We start from the raw sequence: 15,921 nt of genomic DNA, 5'->3' as shown, positions 1-15,921 counted from the left end.
ACGCAATCATTGAAAAATATAATATCGTATTAACTAATATTAAGTTGATATTTAATAATATCATATTGTCTCAAAAGAAAATATTAGGTGATATTTTTTATATTAACTGGTCTACAGGTGATATTTTCACAATATTAACTTCACCGATTTTGGAGTTACCATTAACCCCTGGTTGACAGCCTTGCCATTTGCAGCTTGTGTTTGGTACACGGTGCCGGTATCCATCTGCCTGGGCTTTCGGCTGTTAAAAAAAATGTCGCGTTAAAGAGCAGATCAACAGTTCCATGCCGCACAGCCCAGAACCTTTGTCATTCCAGAATCCCCCTCCTCGAGCTGCAAGGTCATCGGAGATAACCGCAAAAACTCCGATGCAGTTCGTACGATATGCCGCTGTATGCAGCCTGGCGCTGTTGTGGACAGCTTCCGTTGAGGCCACAAATGCCACAACGTACCCGACCAGGTCGGGCATCGGGACGTGGGTCGACCCGGACACCCCCAAGGACAGATACGTGTACACGAGCTCACGTGGTCGACGATGGGATCTCGTCATGAGCGACGAGTTCAACGTCGCCAACCGCAGCTTCCGTGCGGGCGACGACCACATTTGGACGTCTCTCGAGAAACCCGACGGTGTAAACGGTGCTCTTGAGCTTTACTCGCACAACATGACCTCTACAAGGTGCGATGACGACGGGACGTGCTACTTCTATATCAAGGCCATCGACGAGAAGAACACGATCCACGTCTACAACATGTACACCCACCCACCCAGCTTCGAGGACGTCTACTTCTGGTACCGTGGCGCAATGGTACAGTCGTGGAATAAATTCTGCTACCAGGGCGGTATGCTCGAAGTGCGGGCGCAACTCCCTGGAGCTGTCAGCGCAAAGTCCGGAAACCCCGACCGAGATCTTGGAGCGACTGGTAAGGTCGCCAACAACCAGTACTACCCGACATGGCCCGGTATTTGGATGCTGGGCAACCTCGGACGTGCCATTTTCTCGGCGTCGACCAACCGGATGTGGCCGTTCTCGTACAACCGATGCGACGCCGACGTCTTTGACCCAAGTTTTCAACGTATCAGCGCATGCGATGACAATCCCGGATACGGTCTCAACCCGAATCAAGGGCGCGGAGCTCCAGAGATCGACGTGCTCGAAGGTGGTGGTCTCGCCATCTCATCTTCGCTTCAGATCGCTCCAGGCATGCCTGAAGACTACCGTCTTTTCCCTGTGAACACTTCAACGGGCGACTTCAGCTACTGTTTGTACAGCTACAACTGTGTGACGCCTGGCTCCAACTACATCGACGTCCCGACCTCCTTCTACCAAAAGGAGCGAGGCCGCAAGTCGTGGTACCAAGGTCTTCGCTACGGAGCCAACAACTACTGCGCGCAGAACGCAAAGGAGAAACAGACGTATGAGACCGTTGCGGCCTCCGTTAAGAAAGGAATCACAGAAAACACGTGTACAGTCGACACGTGTCCTGCCTCGGGAGATGTCAATGCTGATCTGAGCTTAATTGACGGCAAGGGGAAGAACCACTGGGGCATCAACTCGAACGGCACGTGCTATCCGCTCATCAACTCGTACATGGGCTCGTACCTGTGTGACCCGGACAACACCTTCTCCAAGTGTGCCCAGCCTCGTAACGAGAGCACGACACCCAAGTCGAATGCCATGAAGCCTTTCAACTACCAGATGGACGCTATCTCGTCCAACTGGCCCATTAGCTTCGGTGCGTACACCGGATATCTGGATTACCAGGTCGAGTGGGTCACTGGCGAGAATGGCTATGTGCGGTGGCAACTCCATGGCGAGCCGCTGTTTGAAGTCACGACCGAATCGATCGTGAGCGTGCCACAGAACCCGAGTAAGGATAACCCACAGAAGATCATGATCGAGGAGCCCTTGTACGTGATTTTCAATGTGGCGCTGTCGAGCTCGTGGGGTGCGAAGCCGCCGAACCCGGGCATGGAGTGCCGTGGAGACGGCAAAGATCCAGTGACCAACAAGATCTGTGACGAGTTCCCCATGTACATGAAGATCGACTACATCCGTCTGTACCAGGACTTGGCTGGCGACCTCGAAGCCGACAACTACATGCAGATTGGGTGCGACCCTGCCAGTCACCCGACTAAGGAGTGGATCGAAGGCCACATTGACGAGTACGAAGACGACGATAACAAGTGGGAGGAGGTCGCTGGAAAAGCCTTTTGCAAGACGAGTGACGACTGCACCATCGGTGGCACTCTTTCCAGAACGGCGTTGAAGACGGGCAAGTGCGTAAAGAAGCGCTGCGAGTGTTTGTACCATTCGTGGGGTGGTCCTCGCTGCACGACTGCTATCTCGGGATCGAGTTCTTCCGACAGCGGTATGATGAGCAATACGTACGGTCCTCCTATGGAGGCCTCCATCGCTCTAGCTGTTGTGGCTTGTCTTCTCTCGGCGACCTCCGTGTACTTGGCAATCAGAAAGTCTGCTAGACAGACCAAGGTTGCGATGGCTGCGTTGGATGCAGAACGGAAGGCTGCAGCCAACGCCGAGTCGGCTCCAGTGAGCGAAACGAGCAGCAACCGCAGCTCACACCTCGCGGCGGTATCCAAAGACAACTACCGCCAGAACTTCGTGTAGATAATTGCTATCCGTAACTTACATGTAAATCAATGTTATTCTGCAGTCGAATACGAATACCAAGTAGTACTTCCGTATCACTTTTACAACGTAGTATTTTTAAAATTTAGCTGTGTAGTACTTCAAAACGTTTTTATCCCAAATTCAGTACTCATGACATGAGCTGTAGTACCACTTAGAAACACAGAAATACTACTACATAGAAACAAATAAAAACAGCTACTTGTAATAGTAGCAAAACTCTGTTGTTGTGTTTGTCAAACAGCACTTATCCACCTTCCTGCTCGGATGGGAAAATGAAACCTCCTGAATTGCGGATGCTCAAAGCACACGCGTGGCTGCGAACGCGAATATCAAGCTGATGGTGTTTCTATCTAACACAGGAAGACAACGAGATGTCTTGACGCGTTTCTGTGTTGGAAGAGCTTGTTGTGGCATAATGCTGAGGAACTCCAGTATGGACTTCACACTTAGCTCGTCTCGAACAGCAGGTAGTTTCTCGAGATGAAAGTTATTGAACAGCGACGATAGCACGAGGTGGAAGGTCGACGCCAAGACGTCAAGATACTCTAGCGAACGAATTCGTGCGAGCATACCCAGCAGGGCAGCATGGTACTCCTCACGCGTTGTAACAGTGTCACCACCGCTGTCTCAAGGTAGAAAGACGCAGTCGTCGTATAGCGTTCGCAAACGGATGCTTCGTCATAGAGATACAACTGATGGTAGCGGTGGCGTTTTCGAGCGAAGACTGTACTGTCGACGGTATGGTGAGTGGGCTTTGCAGTCTGCTATCGCGAGCTTTGAGCCGAGCAAAGAAAAAAAAAAGGGTGCGCAAACAGCAAACGTGGACACTCGGCAGTAATTCGTATTATACAAGCATGGCAGAACGAATGGTAGTTACTTGGATGGTTAAGTCCTACCAATGACACCCAAAACCTCACACATAAGATCGTCGTCCGGGTCGTTCACAAATGAAAGCACAAGTGTTAGTCCTTGTGTAGTATCCTCAGCTGTAGAATCATTTTGAACCCGACTGGATCGCTGAGTCTGACATTTACCAAACCCTGGAACTAGCTCGTCCATTTTTACTCCTAGTATCTCTCGGATGACCGTGAATATCGCATTATCTTCGAGCTCTTCGCCCACCTCCATTAGCAGTAGTCGCAGTGAGGCTTTTGCTTTAATTGAGAACTCCTGCTGCTCTTGATGTTGCTCCTGTTGTTCAATACCACGTAACTTTTCTTCAGGAGACTCCGAAAGCAGATCAGCTCGCATCGCTTAAACGTCCTCTCTACGCACACGAATATTCTGAAGTGTAAGTCGCTCCAGCCACGACAGTATGCGGGGTCTCCTTGAAAAGTATCCGTAGCAAAGCCACTGCCATCTACACTCAGACAACATAGAGCTTTCGTCCTGCATTTCCATCGCCATTAACACGGGGCTGGTCGTCGGGTTTATTACAGCTAAATAGCACAGATGCGGAAAGAACAACGACCAAGAAGCGTCGTAATTGAAGTTCATTGACCTCAGCGCCAGTTGGCCGAGAGAACCCCGCGCCTCGACTCGCGAACCAGTCAACACCTTGACTGCATTCGTTGACTGAGCACTGCGCGTACCGCCAAATAAACTGGCAAACAGCATCCCAACCATTTTCCTGACAGCCCCCCTACCCCAATTTCCTGTTAAAAGGCTGAACCGGAGAAGATGATTCCATCCTGAGAATTTCCAACAGCGACGACAAATCGGGTGTAATAGAAACACTCTCGCAGATCTGCTCCAATAGATTCCAACACGAATGTCACTCTCGGCATTCCGTCCCTTTCCGCCGGGGTCGTACCGCTACTTAGTGGGTGTTCACTCAAGTCAAAGTCTAACAGATTTGCGCTGCGTTCAATATGAGCCACGTGCGACAATATTTAGGTCTGGTTTGGATCCACCACGATTCACGCTCACACATAATACATGTGTGCACTAGCCGAGCGCCGCCGCTTCGCGGCGGTGGGTCTCAGCTGTGTAGTCCGCTTCGCTCCGGCGGTTTGTGTCCCTATACATCATGAAAATATTAAAAGGAGAAATGTCACTGTAAAAACGTGCTGCATTTATAGAGTGAGGCCACATTTTCATCCATGAAGGCCGCAGGCCGGCGGGTCAAAACGTTTCTTCGTTTGTTAGCAAAATTACGTGAAAAACGATAAAGCAATTATTCCTGCCTACCCTCAAAGATCTGTCTGTACATGTAAAGCTCCGTCCTCCTCCTTCAGTTCAGGATATTCGATCAGCGCCTTAAATCTTGACCTTGCTGTGACTCTGGACATCGCAACGTAGAGCTGTCCGTGGGAGAAGCACGGTGTCGCCAAGTAAAGCCCCAGATACTGGACAGTCTGTCCTTGGGTCTTGTTGATAGTCATTGCGAAAGCAGATTGAATCGGAAACTGCTTGCGCCTCAGCCGGGAAAGGGTAAATTGCCAACGTCGTCGTCAGTGATGAACACAATCCTAGGAATGAACACGTGCTGCCCTTGGCGATTGCCTGTCATGATGGCTGCGTGAATGACGTGGTCCTTCAGCTCAATTATCCGCAGGCGCGTCCCGTTGCACAGGCCGAGGTCAGCGTTCAAGTTCCGCATCATCATAGCAGACATGCCCTTCTTGAGCTTTAGCTTGTGGGGTGGGATGCCACTCATATTCAGCAAATGGAGGACCTCGGGCTCAAACAAATTGCCGTCCACGTCGTCTTGCACCGAGTCCAAAGACACATATTCCCTGGCTTGGCCTGATAAGCGATCCGTCGCCGCCTTATTAATGCGATGGACCACCGCGTTTGTCGTCGTCAGGATCGTGCGACTGGCAAAGTACTTATCTGTTGCCACGTCCTGGTTATTAATGTCTGCGTACATCGCGTCGATCATTCGCGACATGCCTCTGGGGATTGCACCCGGGCGGATTTCTTCATCTTCGTCAGCATTCTCTGCGGGAGGCGGGTTATCGATGAGCATATCGCGTGGAATGTTGATATAATCGTTACCAAGGTCGAATGTTCACTTCGTGTCGACCCTCGCCAACCTGAAGAAGGAAGTCCGAAAACGCAGCCATTTCCTCCGCACTTTCAAACGTTCCAGCGGAGCGTACGCGCATGTTATTGGTGAGCCGAGCCTGCTGAAATTGTGGCCACAATGACGAAGACATGAGACAGGCATCTATCGTTTCAGCTGGTGTCCCTCTCTTCACAACAGGAAGAATCTGGCGGAAATCGCCCGACAGAACGAACACCTTGCCTCCAAATGATTCATTTTCATTATAAAGCACTTCACGCAGGGTCCTATCCACCGCTTCAAACGCATGCCGGTGTGACCATATGACCAAACTTGCTGTCTTTATCATCTCTTTCACGTGGGATCGAATCGTGATATTGCAAGTTGAACTGGCCGTAAGCTTCAAAGGGATTTTGAACGTCGAATGTGCTGTTAGGCCTCTCATAAGTAGCAACGACGCGATCCCGCTGGACGCGACGGCAATAAGAATCTTCCCGGTGAGCCGGACGCTAGCGAGAATGTTTCGACGCAGTGTAGACTTTTCAGTTCCTCCTGGGCTGTCTATGAAAAACAATTTCTTGCCGACCACTGGGTTGTTGGCGGCCGCAATAACCTGGTTGTAAATGCGAAGCTGTCCCTCGCTGAGCTGATCTTCTTTGCTCACAATCGTGCGTAGCGATGCCCCATCGTACCCGGTGAGCTCGCGGCAAATCAAGTTGTTTTCATTGACCGACTCTTGCAACAGGCCCGGATAATCTGTTAAACGGGGAAGGTCGAAGTTTTTCACACCAAATCCGTTGATCAGGAGAAGGTCTTTGATACTTTTCAAAGTTTCAAACGTCACAACGGACGTTCTGAGAGGGTCCATCAAGGCACGATGTCTGCGCGCAATATTCTCAGAAAGATGCGGGAAGAAACGGTCCCAAAGTCTACGGACATCCGTAGAAACCGCGTACGCTAAGATGGTAGCAAACAATTGGTGGAGCTGGTACGGCATCTGGAATTCAGCAGCTTTAGACAAACACGATATCCTTTCGTTGTCGCCATCCAAGTATCCAGCCGCGCGGGCTGCATCTGGGTACGTACGGTATTCAACCACATGGACAGTTTTCAAATCTGCAAAAGAAGTGGTGAAATTGCTCGCGATCACGAGGAGACACGTGGACCATGTGCCCGATTGTCGCTTGGTATTGTTATCGCCAACCCCAGCGCGGAGGCTTCCCTTTCCAACAAAACTCCTTGGTCACGCATAGTTTTGGCGATCTGGTTTTCAGGTGCTTCGCTCGCACATAGCTCAAAGAACCGTGTCAGCATCGTGTGGCGGGCGCGGCTCTTAAATACGGCTCACGGTCTCGGTCGGTTGGAAGAAGACCATCTGGTCATCTTCCAAATGTACCGTCAGCTGCGCTACCGCGTTAGTCTTTCCTTGAATCGCGAAATCGAGTAGCCGTATATATGCTTCGATTGGAGATATGTATCTGGCACTGACAAAGCGCAAGATTTCGTTGGGTTCTCGGCGATTTGAATGTCAATTCCCCGAAACCGCTCCAACAGTTAGTATCGCTTTGTCTGGGCCTTTGTGCACGTACTTGTAAGGATACTTCACCGCCGAAATGGCAGTACACACCTCCACGTTGATGTGGCAGTTGTACTTCTGGGATAAGTATGGGTTGTATGGAACAATCCACTGGTTGATCGTGGAGTTATCGTACACTTTACCGTCGAAACTAAGACGCCCGCTTGGGCGTCGGCGGCGTCTGTACACAGGATAGCCGGTCTCGTTTGCCCGGGTGACGTCACAAAAGGTTTTGGAAACCCCTTTGAACAATTTTCTCCTTCATGCATGCACACAAAGGGTTCGCGTCTCCACACGGTCCATGCAGCATGAACTTCATAACCTTCTCATATAGCTGCGGATTGACATCTTAAGCAGGAACCTCAGCAGACACATTTTGTCAATTAGCTCGCGTGTGCGAGGCTTGTCTTCCTCCGCCAAGATGACGAGTACGTAGGCGTGAGGGAGTCCTCGCTTTTGAAACTCCACCACGTAAATACGTGCTTGAACGCGACCTAAAATTCCTTCGTTCAAGTTTTGGAGAAAACTGTCTAATTTTTGCTGCCAAACTCGAGCAACAATATCTGGACAATCTTGAGCAGTGTATCCTTCTAACGAAATGGTTCCGATGATTTCAGGCCACGTGGGGTTGCAGTCCTTTGTAAGGAATATGTAATGGGACCCTCCATTACATAAGTAGGTAGATTTCCTTACATAAGTAGGTGCATTAGCATGCGACTAGCGTGAGCTGAAATGCTGTCATGCCATTGGCTGATATATATGGAGCCAGACCCATTATTAGCCAATTGGACTATGACGTGTATTTGAGTGGCCAGGGCTGTGGCCTTGGTCTTAAAATAAAGTCAGAGTTGATTTTATTTAAACCTAAGACTCAGTCGTCCTATTGCGAGCTTCCTCAACACAATAGTGTAAGTAAGTAAGGGAGTAGATACCTGGCCCGTTACACCTGGTAGCACTTCGTAGTCCTTCCAACGACCAAGTTCGACATGAGCCAAGACCTCGACCACGCTGCTTTCCTCCATCTCACTCGGATCGAGTGGGAAGCTCTCCCCCGCCTCGCCGCGGTGTCCGGAGAAGCCGTCGTCACGTCGCTGCTGCGCTCAGCGACGCCCGACGAGCAGCGCGTTGCGGCACAATAATTCATGGAACGCGAGCTCGCCGATGCGAATCGGCGAGTGTCAACTCCCTCGCGTATCTCCACGAATGACGTCGTTACGCTAGAGACGTCCACCTACTCCGGTTCCGGAGAAGACCGACTTCCGCTGAATCGCTGGTTTCGAGAGATCGACATTGCCATCGCCTCGAGGTTGATCGTGGCGCATTCCGCGAAGATTCATTTCCTTCTCTCGCGGCTGTCTGGGAAAGCCAAAGAATAGGCTTTCGGCAAGCTGGTTGTCGATCCCAACGCCTTCCCCCCTCTGGATACCCTCCAGAGTGACCTTCGGCTCGCGTTCGAGCCGCCGCAAGATGAATCCCGAATTTGGGCAGCCTTCTTCGCCCTTCGGCAAGGCACGATGGCTATGCACGACTACGTCCAGAAGACACGACACCTCGCGTCGTGTATTGTGTCTAAGCCCATCGATATGACCTCTCAGGTTCATGTGTTCGTGTTCGGTATGCACGAAGGCATGCCGCGCTAGTGTCTAACAAGATCGGACCCCTCTACACTCGAAGAGACGTTTGCCCTCGCCCTACGCGAGGACTACGTGGTTGCGGCGTCATACGCTCACGCGCTACCTGCTTCAGCTCGGGATTCTGCGCCCGAGCCCATGGACATCGACGCTATCGATGCAACGAGCAATCATCAGCGCGTCGGAGCGGTGCTCGGAACAATCATCCTCACCTGCTTCCGCTGTCGGAAGGTCGGCATCGCGCGGCGGAGTGCCGCGCGCCAGCTCCAGTGCTTGCGCATGTCGATGCCGAGTCCGTGAGTTCTGATTAGCCAAAACCCGGTCAGGGTCAGTAGGTGCGGGGCCCCTACAGGCTGAAATGGAGGTCCGGGTCCCCCGGTGGCAACCTAACCTCCCAGCCCTCCTGTGCTGCATGCACACTTTTATGTCACCACCACGCCGAGCGATTCAATATTGATCATTGTCAGTCTTCATGTCGTCGGTGCCCGGCGACCACTGCGAGCGCTCCTTGATTTAGAAACGACCAACAACCTCTTCCGCGGGTCGTGCTTGTCGGCACTCTCGTTGGACATCACTGTTCGCAAAGGTAGAGGGGAGGTCGCTGTCAAAATGGCTGATGAGAAATCACGCCGCGTCGCGCGGCGCGATATTACACTTCCGTACACGCTCGACGGTTTCCGAAGCAACGACGACTTCCTCGTCATTGAGATGAATTACGCGTTTGACTGCATCCTGGGTATGCCGTGGTTGACGCGCTATCACCCAGAGATTGACGGCTTGGCCTGATCGGTCAAGCGTCGCAGTGATTATGATGTGAGCGAGGTGTTCACGCACCTCCTGGTCGCCCAGACGAATTGGCCTCACCTCACCGTCGTGGACCGGTCATCCACGACGTACGTTGTGCACAGAGTGAGCGATGGCCCTCTCTGCACGGCTTGCGCAGTGCTGTTAGCTGACGAATCACCGTGTCGCCGCGGGGATGAAGACCAACTGGCGGTCGAGCAGGGGCTCCCGCAGGCGAATGAGATGGCGGTCGAGCAGGGGCTCCCGCAGACGAATGAGATGGCGATCGAGCAGGGGCTCCCGCAGGCGAAGAGTATGGCGGTCGAGCAGGGGCTCCCGCAGACGAATGAGATGGCGATCGAGCAGGGGCACCCGCAGACGAACCAAATGGCGGTTGAGTAGAGGCTCCCGCTAGAGGGGGGGGTGACCTCTCGTCCAGCGAGAGCGACTCATCATCCTCGAGCTCGCACTCGAGGCGGCGAAAGAGGAAGTCGAAGTGGCGTCGGCTGAAACCTCGCCGAGAGCCCGTACCAAGTGACAGCTCACTGACGGAGTCGGTCTGCGTGCTTGAGTATGGGGAAGGTACTCCCGGTTGCCGACGAACACTCGAGCTTGCAAACCCACCTGGCGAGGCAGGGTCGATCACGGGACTTCCAGGTATCTCCAGAAAGAACTTCCTTCGCGGCCTCAAGGACGATGAAATCGAACAGGTTTGCCTGATCACCGACGCCGATTCGGCGTCGCTCGAAGAGAATGCAGTCCGTGACGACGTCTCGCGCCCAAAGAGCGCCGAACCGAAGTCGGCCCGCGAGGAGCGCTTCGCACCGCAATCTTGGGAAGCGCTACGCAAATTCGGCAATCCAGTCTACGAGCCCGCCCGCGAATATGAAGATGTCTTTCCGGATAAGATCCCAGCTGAGTTACCAGCTGACCGAGGAATTCGCCACGAGATCGATCTCGTGCCCGGCTCGAAGTATTGTGTGACGCGGCAGTGGCCGCTTCCGCGAGATCAGGTCCAAGCTATTGATGACTTCTTCGAGAGCCGCCGCAAGGCGGGTCATGTGCGTGAGAGCCAAACGCCGCACTCCAGTCCGACCTTCTGTGTGCAGAAAGCCATGGGTGGATGGCGCATCGTCCATGCCTTCAACAAGCTGAACGACGCTACCATCCCTGCCCAGACGCCAATTCCTCGGAAGGACATGGTACTCGACGCAATGTCGTGTAGTGCGGTTTTAGTCCCCATCGACTTGACCGATGGGATCTACCAAATCCTCATGAGGCTGAGCGACATACCGCTCACAGCGGTAAGCACTCCCAGTGGTATTCTCTGGGAGTGGCTTGAAGAATGCTCCCGCCACGCTCAATTGCATGGTATCCCATGTGCTGCGCCCGCTCCGTGATTTCGCACCGAGTTACCTCGACGACATCTTCGTACACAGTCGCGCTGAGGGAGGCCTTAGCGCGCTTGAAGTCCACTTGAAGCATCTGAGGCAAGTCTTCCAAGTGATGCGCGAAAACAAGCTGTATGTCAACTTGAAGGAGTGCATATTCTGCGCGCCGGAGATTCCGGTGCTTGGCTGCTTTGTGAGCAAGAACGGCGTCCGCGCCGACCCCGAGAAAGTGTCTTCGATATGTGCGTGGCCTACACCACAGAATCCCACTGAATTGCGTCAGTGGCTGGGTCTCGCAAAATTATCTCCACAAGTACACGAAGAATTACGCCGGTTTGATCCAGCCGCTTTCTTCGTTGTTGAAGAAAAATGTGTCGTGGTTGTGGACACCCACACATCAAGCCGCCTTCGACTCGGTGAAGAAGAGTCTCTCCGAGGCTCCTATCCTCGCGCTTCCGGATGACTCGAAGCCTTTTCACGTCGTCTGCGACGCGAGCGATTTCGCCATCGACTGTGCGCTGATGCAATTCGACGATGAAGATCGAGAGCGTGTCGTGAGCTATCAGTCCAGAGACATGAAGCCGGCGGAGCGCAATTACCCTGTTCACGAAAAGGAGCTCCTTGCGATGCGCTACGCTCTGATCAAGTTCAGAGTGTACTTGTTCGGTGAGGACACCTTTGCGGTATACACCGACCATGCATCGCTGAGGACAGCGATGAAGAGTCCCCATCTATCCCAGCGAATGGCCCGCTGGCTTTCGTTCTTCTCTGAGTACAACTTCGTTGTTCATTACAAGCCCGGCAAAAACAACATTCTCGCCGACGCTTTGTCTCAGCGTCCCGACTACGACCCACGCGGTGCATTGGGTCGACAAGCTTCGCTGGATGAAGACGATGTAGACGACTGTGCCACGTGCGAGGCGTCAGGGGTCAACCTGACGAGCGGCTCCCCGGTAATGCCACTTCGCGACGAGATTAGAGTTGCTTACGAACATGACTCTATGTGCTCCAGTATCCTGGAGCATCTCCGCTCTCCCAGCGCCGACACACCGGGAGCCCTTTTCCGCTCTGTACGAAACAAAATCCACCGATATCGTCTCGAGGACGAGCTGCTACGTAACAGCATCGATCACTTTGATGCCCCACAAGTCGTTGTCCCTAACGACACCGATCTGCGCTCACGGATTATCCATGTATTTCACGATGCCCCGCTGGGAGCTCATCTCGGTCGCGGGAAGACGTTTGCCGCTGTATCACGCGACTTTTATTGGCCCCACCTGTATAAATGGGCATGTAAGTGGGTGCGCACCTGCGAGATCTGCCAGCGCGTGAAACCTGTCTCGTCTTCGCGGGCTCCCCTGCGTCCTCTACCGGTGGCCACCGAGGCCTGGCGCTCGGTGTCGATGGACTTTATCTTCGGGCTCCCACCCGATGCTAAAGGACGTTCAGGTTGCTTGGTGTTCGTAGACCGCTTCAGCATAATGGTCCACCTGATTCCGGCGTCGGATTCGATCAGCGCGGCAGATACCGTGGCGCGCTTCATCGATGCGGTTTCCGCCATCATGGCCTTCCTGAATCCATCGTCTCCGACCGCAACCCGCGCTTCACGTCGGCCTTCTGGTCGAAGCACTTCGAGCTACTGGGCTCGAAACAGTTGATGTCTAGAGCAGCCCATCCGAAAACGGACGGCCAGATGAAGCGCGTAAATCGCGTTCCATGAAGACGTCCTTCGAAGCTGCGCGACGTCGTTCTCCAGCTGGAGCTAGTTTCTGCCACTGGCCAAGTTCGCACTAAACAACGCGGTACACGCGTCGACTGGGCTGACACCCTTCTTCATTAACAGCGCGCGACATCCGCGTGTTCCTGCTCTCCTCGCTGTGGGCAATCCCACAGCGTCGTGTGTCTCCAGTCTGAGTGGGGAAGAAGCTGCCGACAACCCGTCTACTCCAGCTCCGATGCCTCCGGCGGCAACACCGGTACTGGGTCAACCGGTACATACATCGGTTGCTAATGATATCGCGAGTGTTTTCCCTGTTCCCACGTCGGTCAACGCAGTGACACGCTCCGCATCGAGCCCACTTGCGCTGGCTAACTACGCGCCGAAGCATGCGTCGCGACCAATTTACTCCGCAGTCGTCTCCGAATTCGTACTACAGCGCCAAGCGGTCACCCGCTATGTTCGAGACGCACTGCAGGATGCAGTGGACAAGCAGAACGAGAACGCCGATAAGACTGGCCGCAAGAACACGGCCACGTTTACGACAGGCGAACGAGTGCTCCTGTCGACTGAAGATATCAGAGTCTCTGCGGTTACCAACCTCGGCGCGAACAAACTCGCGCCGCGCTTTATTGGGCCGTTTACGGTAATCAAGACCATTGGTGGTGCTTACACGCTTGACATTCCTACGTCACTACGTCTGCATCCGACGTTTTACGTCGGACGGCTCAAGAAGTATCACTTCGCTACGATTCCAGAGTCGTCTCAGTCTACTGAGCCGGAGCATGCGTCGAGCGACCTACTCGACGGGCGCGGCGAGCCATCGATCCATCCGCACCAAGAGTCGGATCTCGAGGCTGTGTCTTCGTCTGTAAACGTCCGTGAACCGACCTCTCCAGCATCTGCAACCGAGCAAGGATCTCTCGGTTCTACTGACGCAGCTGCGCACTCTCCCCGGTGGCCCGGGCATTCTAATCGAGAGCCGCATCCAACACCTGCTGGGCATCCCAGTAGCTGTTCAGCAAGTCGTTCTCGTTCTGGGCAGCCAGAACGCGAGTGTTATCGACGCGACGGCCCTCCTCCTATTGTTGACGCTGCCGGAGATACCCGCTGTATTGTTGAGCACATCGTTGCCCACGAAGATCCACTTCGCGCTCCCAAACGTCATCGTGGGCTCGCCCACGATGTTCCGGCCACGCCCGCTATCGGGTACGATGGCTCGGGTTCTCTCGCCACGAGGATACGTGGGAGCCTCGTACCAATATTCTGTGTGACGTCTCGAATGTGGTCCAGGTGTATGAGTCCAATCTCGCTGCGAACCACCATGTGACGCATGCCAGCTCGCACGACTCGAGCGATCACGCGAACGTGATCCAAACCGATGACCTGGTCGACCACGTGAACGGGACCGAGATCTGCGATTTGAGCGACACGCGAACGGGATTGAGAGCGACGACTTGAGCGGCCGCGCGAACGAGACCGAGTCCAATGCCAAGAATCTTCCCGTGCAGGGCGTCGGCGTGAGCCGGCGCGACAAGAGGCGCGCACGTTCTCGGCCAGCGAGCGACGACGATACTTCTCGATCCACCCGTGTTCTTTTTCACCGAGCGGATACTCAACGATGTGGCTTCTCCACTCCTCGACAGTCGGACGCGATCCAGTACAAGTACCACAGCCTTCAGCGACCCTCACGTAGCAGATGCGGCGCATGTCCTCCCATGCGCTGGTGCAGACGCGCTCACGGAGCTCCGTGGGCGAGTGCTCCTTGACGATCTCCTCGCGGTTCACCAACCAGCCGACGAAGCTCTCCCCTCCCCTTCTTCCTGCGCCCGGTTCCAACGCCGGATGAAAGCGCACCACAACTCCTGCAATGTGCCATATGCGACACCCTCAACAGGCTTCTGCCGCAGTCCGCGGAAGCGCCGGAAGTGATCCTTCATCGTGTCCAGTGTGTCCGGAACCCACGCTCCGGATATATCGTAGAGATCTCATGCCCGCAGTTGGTCGTCCATCACGTGCGTCCCGCGTGCCGCTGCTGTCGACGTCGTCGCCGTCGTCGGTGTTCCCGTTCGCTGCTGATCAATCGTGTTGCCTGTCACGTTCTCCGCAAGTTGAGTTGTATCGCTCCGGCGCCTCGCAGGAGATGCCTCCGTCTCTGTTTCGCTCCGCCAGTTAGCCAAGTCCGCGTTCGCCATCCACACGCAGATCGATTTGCTCTTCGCCCACTGCTTATGTTGCGTAAATGCAACTTTAAGAGGGGGGTAATGTAAAGGGCCCCTCCATTACATAAGTAGGTAGATTTCCTTACATAAGTAGGTGCATCAGCATACGACTAGTGTGTACTGAAATGCTGTCATGCTATTGGCTGATATATGGGGACCCAGACCCATTATTAGCAAATTGGACTATGACGCGTATTTGAGTGGCCAGGGCTGTGGCCTTGGTCCTAAAATAAAGTCAGAGTTGATTTTTCCTTAAACCTAAGACTCAGTCGTCCTATTGCGAGCTTCCTCAACACAATAGTGTAAGTAAGTAAGGGAGTAAATACCTGGCCCGTTACAGAATAGGTCCGGCTTACCGTATTCTCGAACGATTGCCATGGAGTCTTGGTAAGACTAGTACATCGCTCTAGGACTGCCCATATGCGACGAAGGACACGCTTCTCCACCTGCTCCAGAAAGTGTCGAGTGCTTGCTGTATCCCTATCCGGATGAACCAAGCTGTTATCGCTTCTATCGTCTCGGATAATAGGTCTTCCCCTTCACTAACAGCGAATGTCTCTTCGTTGAGAAGTGCGTCCTGAAACCCTCGGCACGGATCCGCCCGAATTGGCTTTTGGTTCGACGCAACCCATCGGAGCTGCTCCTGCTCACACTTTGCTCGCTGGTCTACACACCACTGCTGAAACAGTCGCTCTCCTCGATGGAGAGCAGACTGGTCGATAGCCTTTTGATACAGTACTCTCCATGGGAAAGTACTAGTGGGTACTGGAGAGGGTCGTACATAGGTTTCGTTTCGAAACGTCTGAGCAGTCTGTGGTTCCTGGTAAGTAGGAGTATATCTTGATGTTTGTCCAAGTTTCCATCCTCAACCATAGTTGCTGCAACCTCCGAAACCAGGGGCCGATTGTGGGTTCCCGGACGCCTCGTATCATCATGC

General features: G+C 53.6%; 1 protein-coding gene across 1 annotated transcript; it reads left to right on the top strand.

Moving 5' to 3' along the window:
* Positions 1 to 284: 284 nt before the first annotated feature.
* PITG_10750 (beta-glucan synthesis-associated protein, putative) lies at positions 285 to 2,686 on the top strand (the record flags this gene model as incomplete). The annotated part of the gene is made up of 1 exon (XM_002901535.1): positions 285 to 2,686. The coding sequence occupies one exon, from the start codon at positions 285 to 287 to the stop codon at positions 2,631 to 2,633; it is 2,349 nt and encodes a 782-aa protein (XP_002901581.1).
* Positions 2,687 to 15,921: the final 13,235 nt, after the last annotated feature.

This window comes from Phytophthora infestans, genomic scaffold (genome assembly GCF_000142945.1).
Source record: "Phytophthora infestans T30-4 supercont1.20 genomic scaffold, whole genome shotgun sequence".
Taxonomy (NCBI): domain Eukaryota; phylum Oomycota; class Peronosporomycetes; order Peronosporales; family Peronosporaceae; genus Phytophthora; species Phytophthora infestans.
The sequence above is the reverse complement of the archived record's forward strand: the minus strand, read 5'-3'. Positions and strand labels throughout refer to the sequence as shown.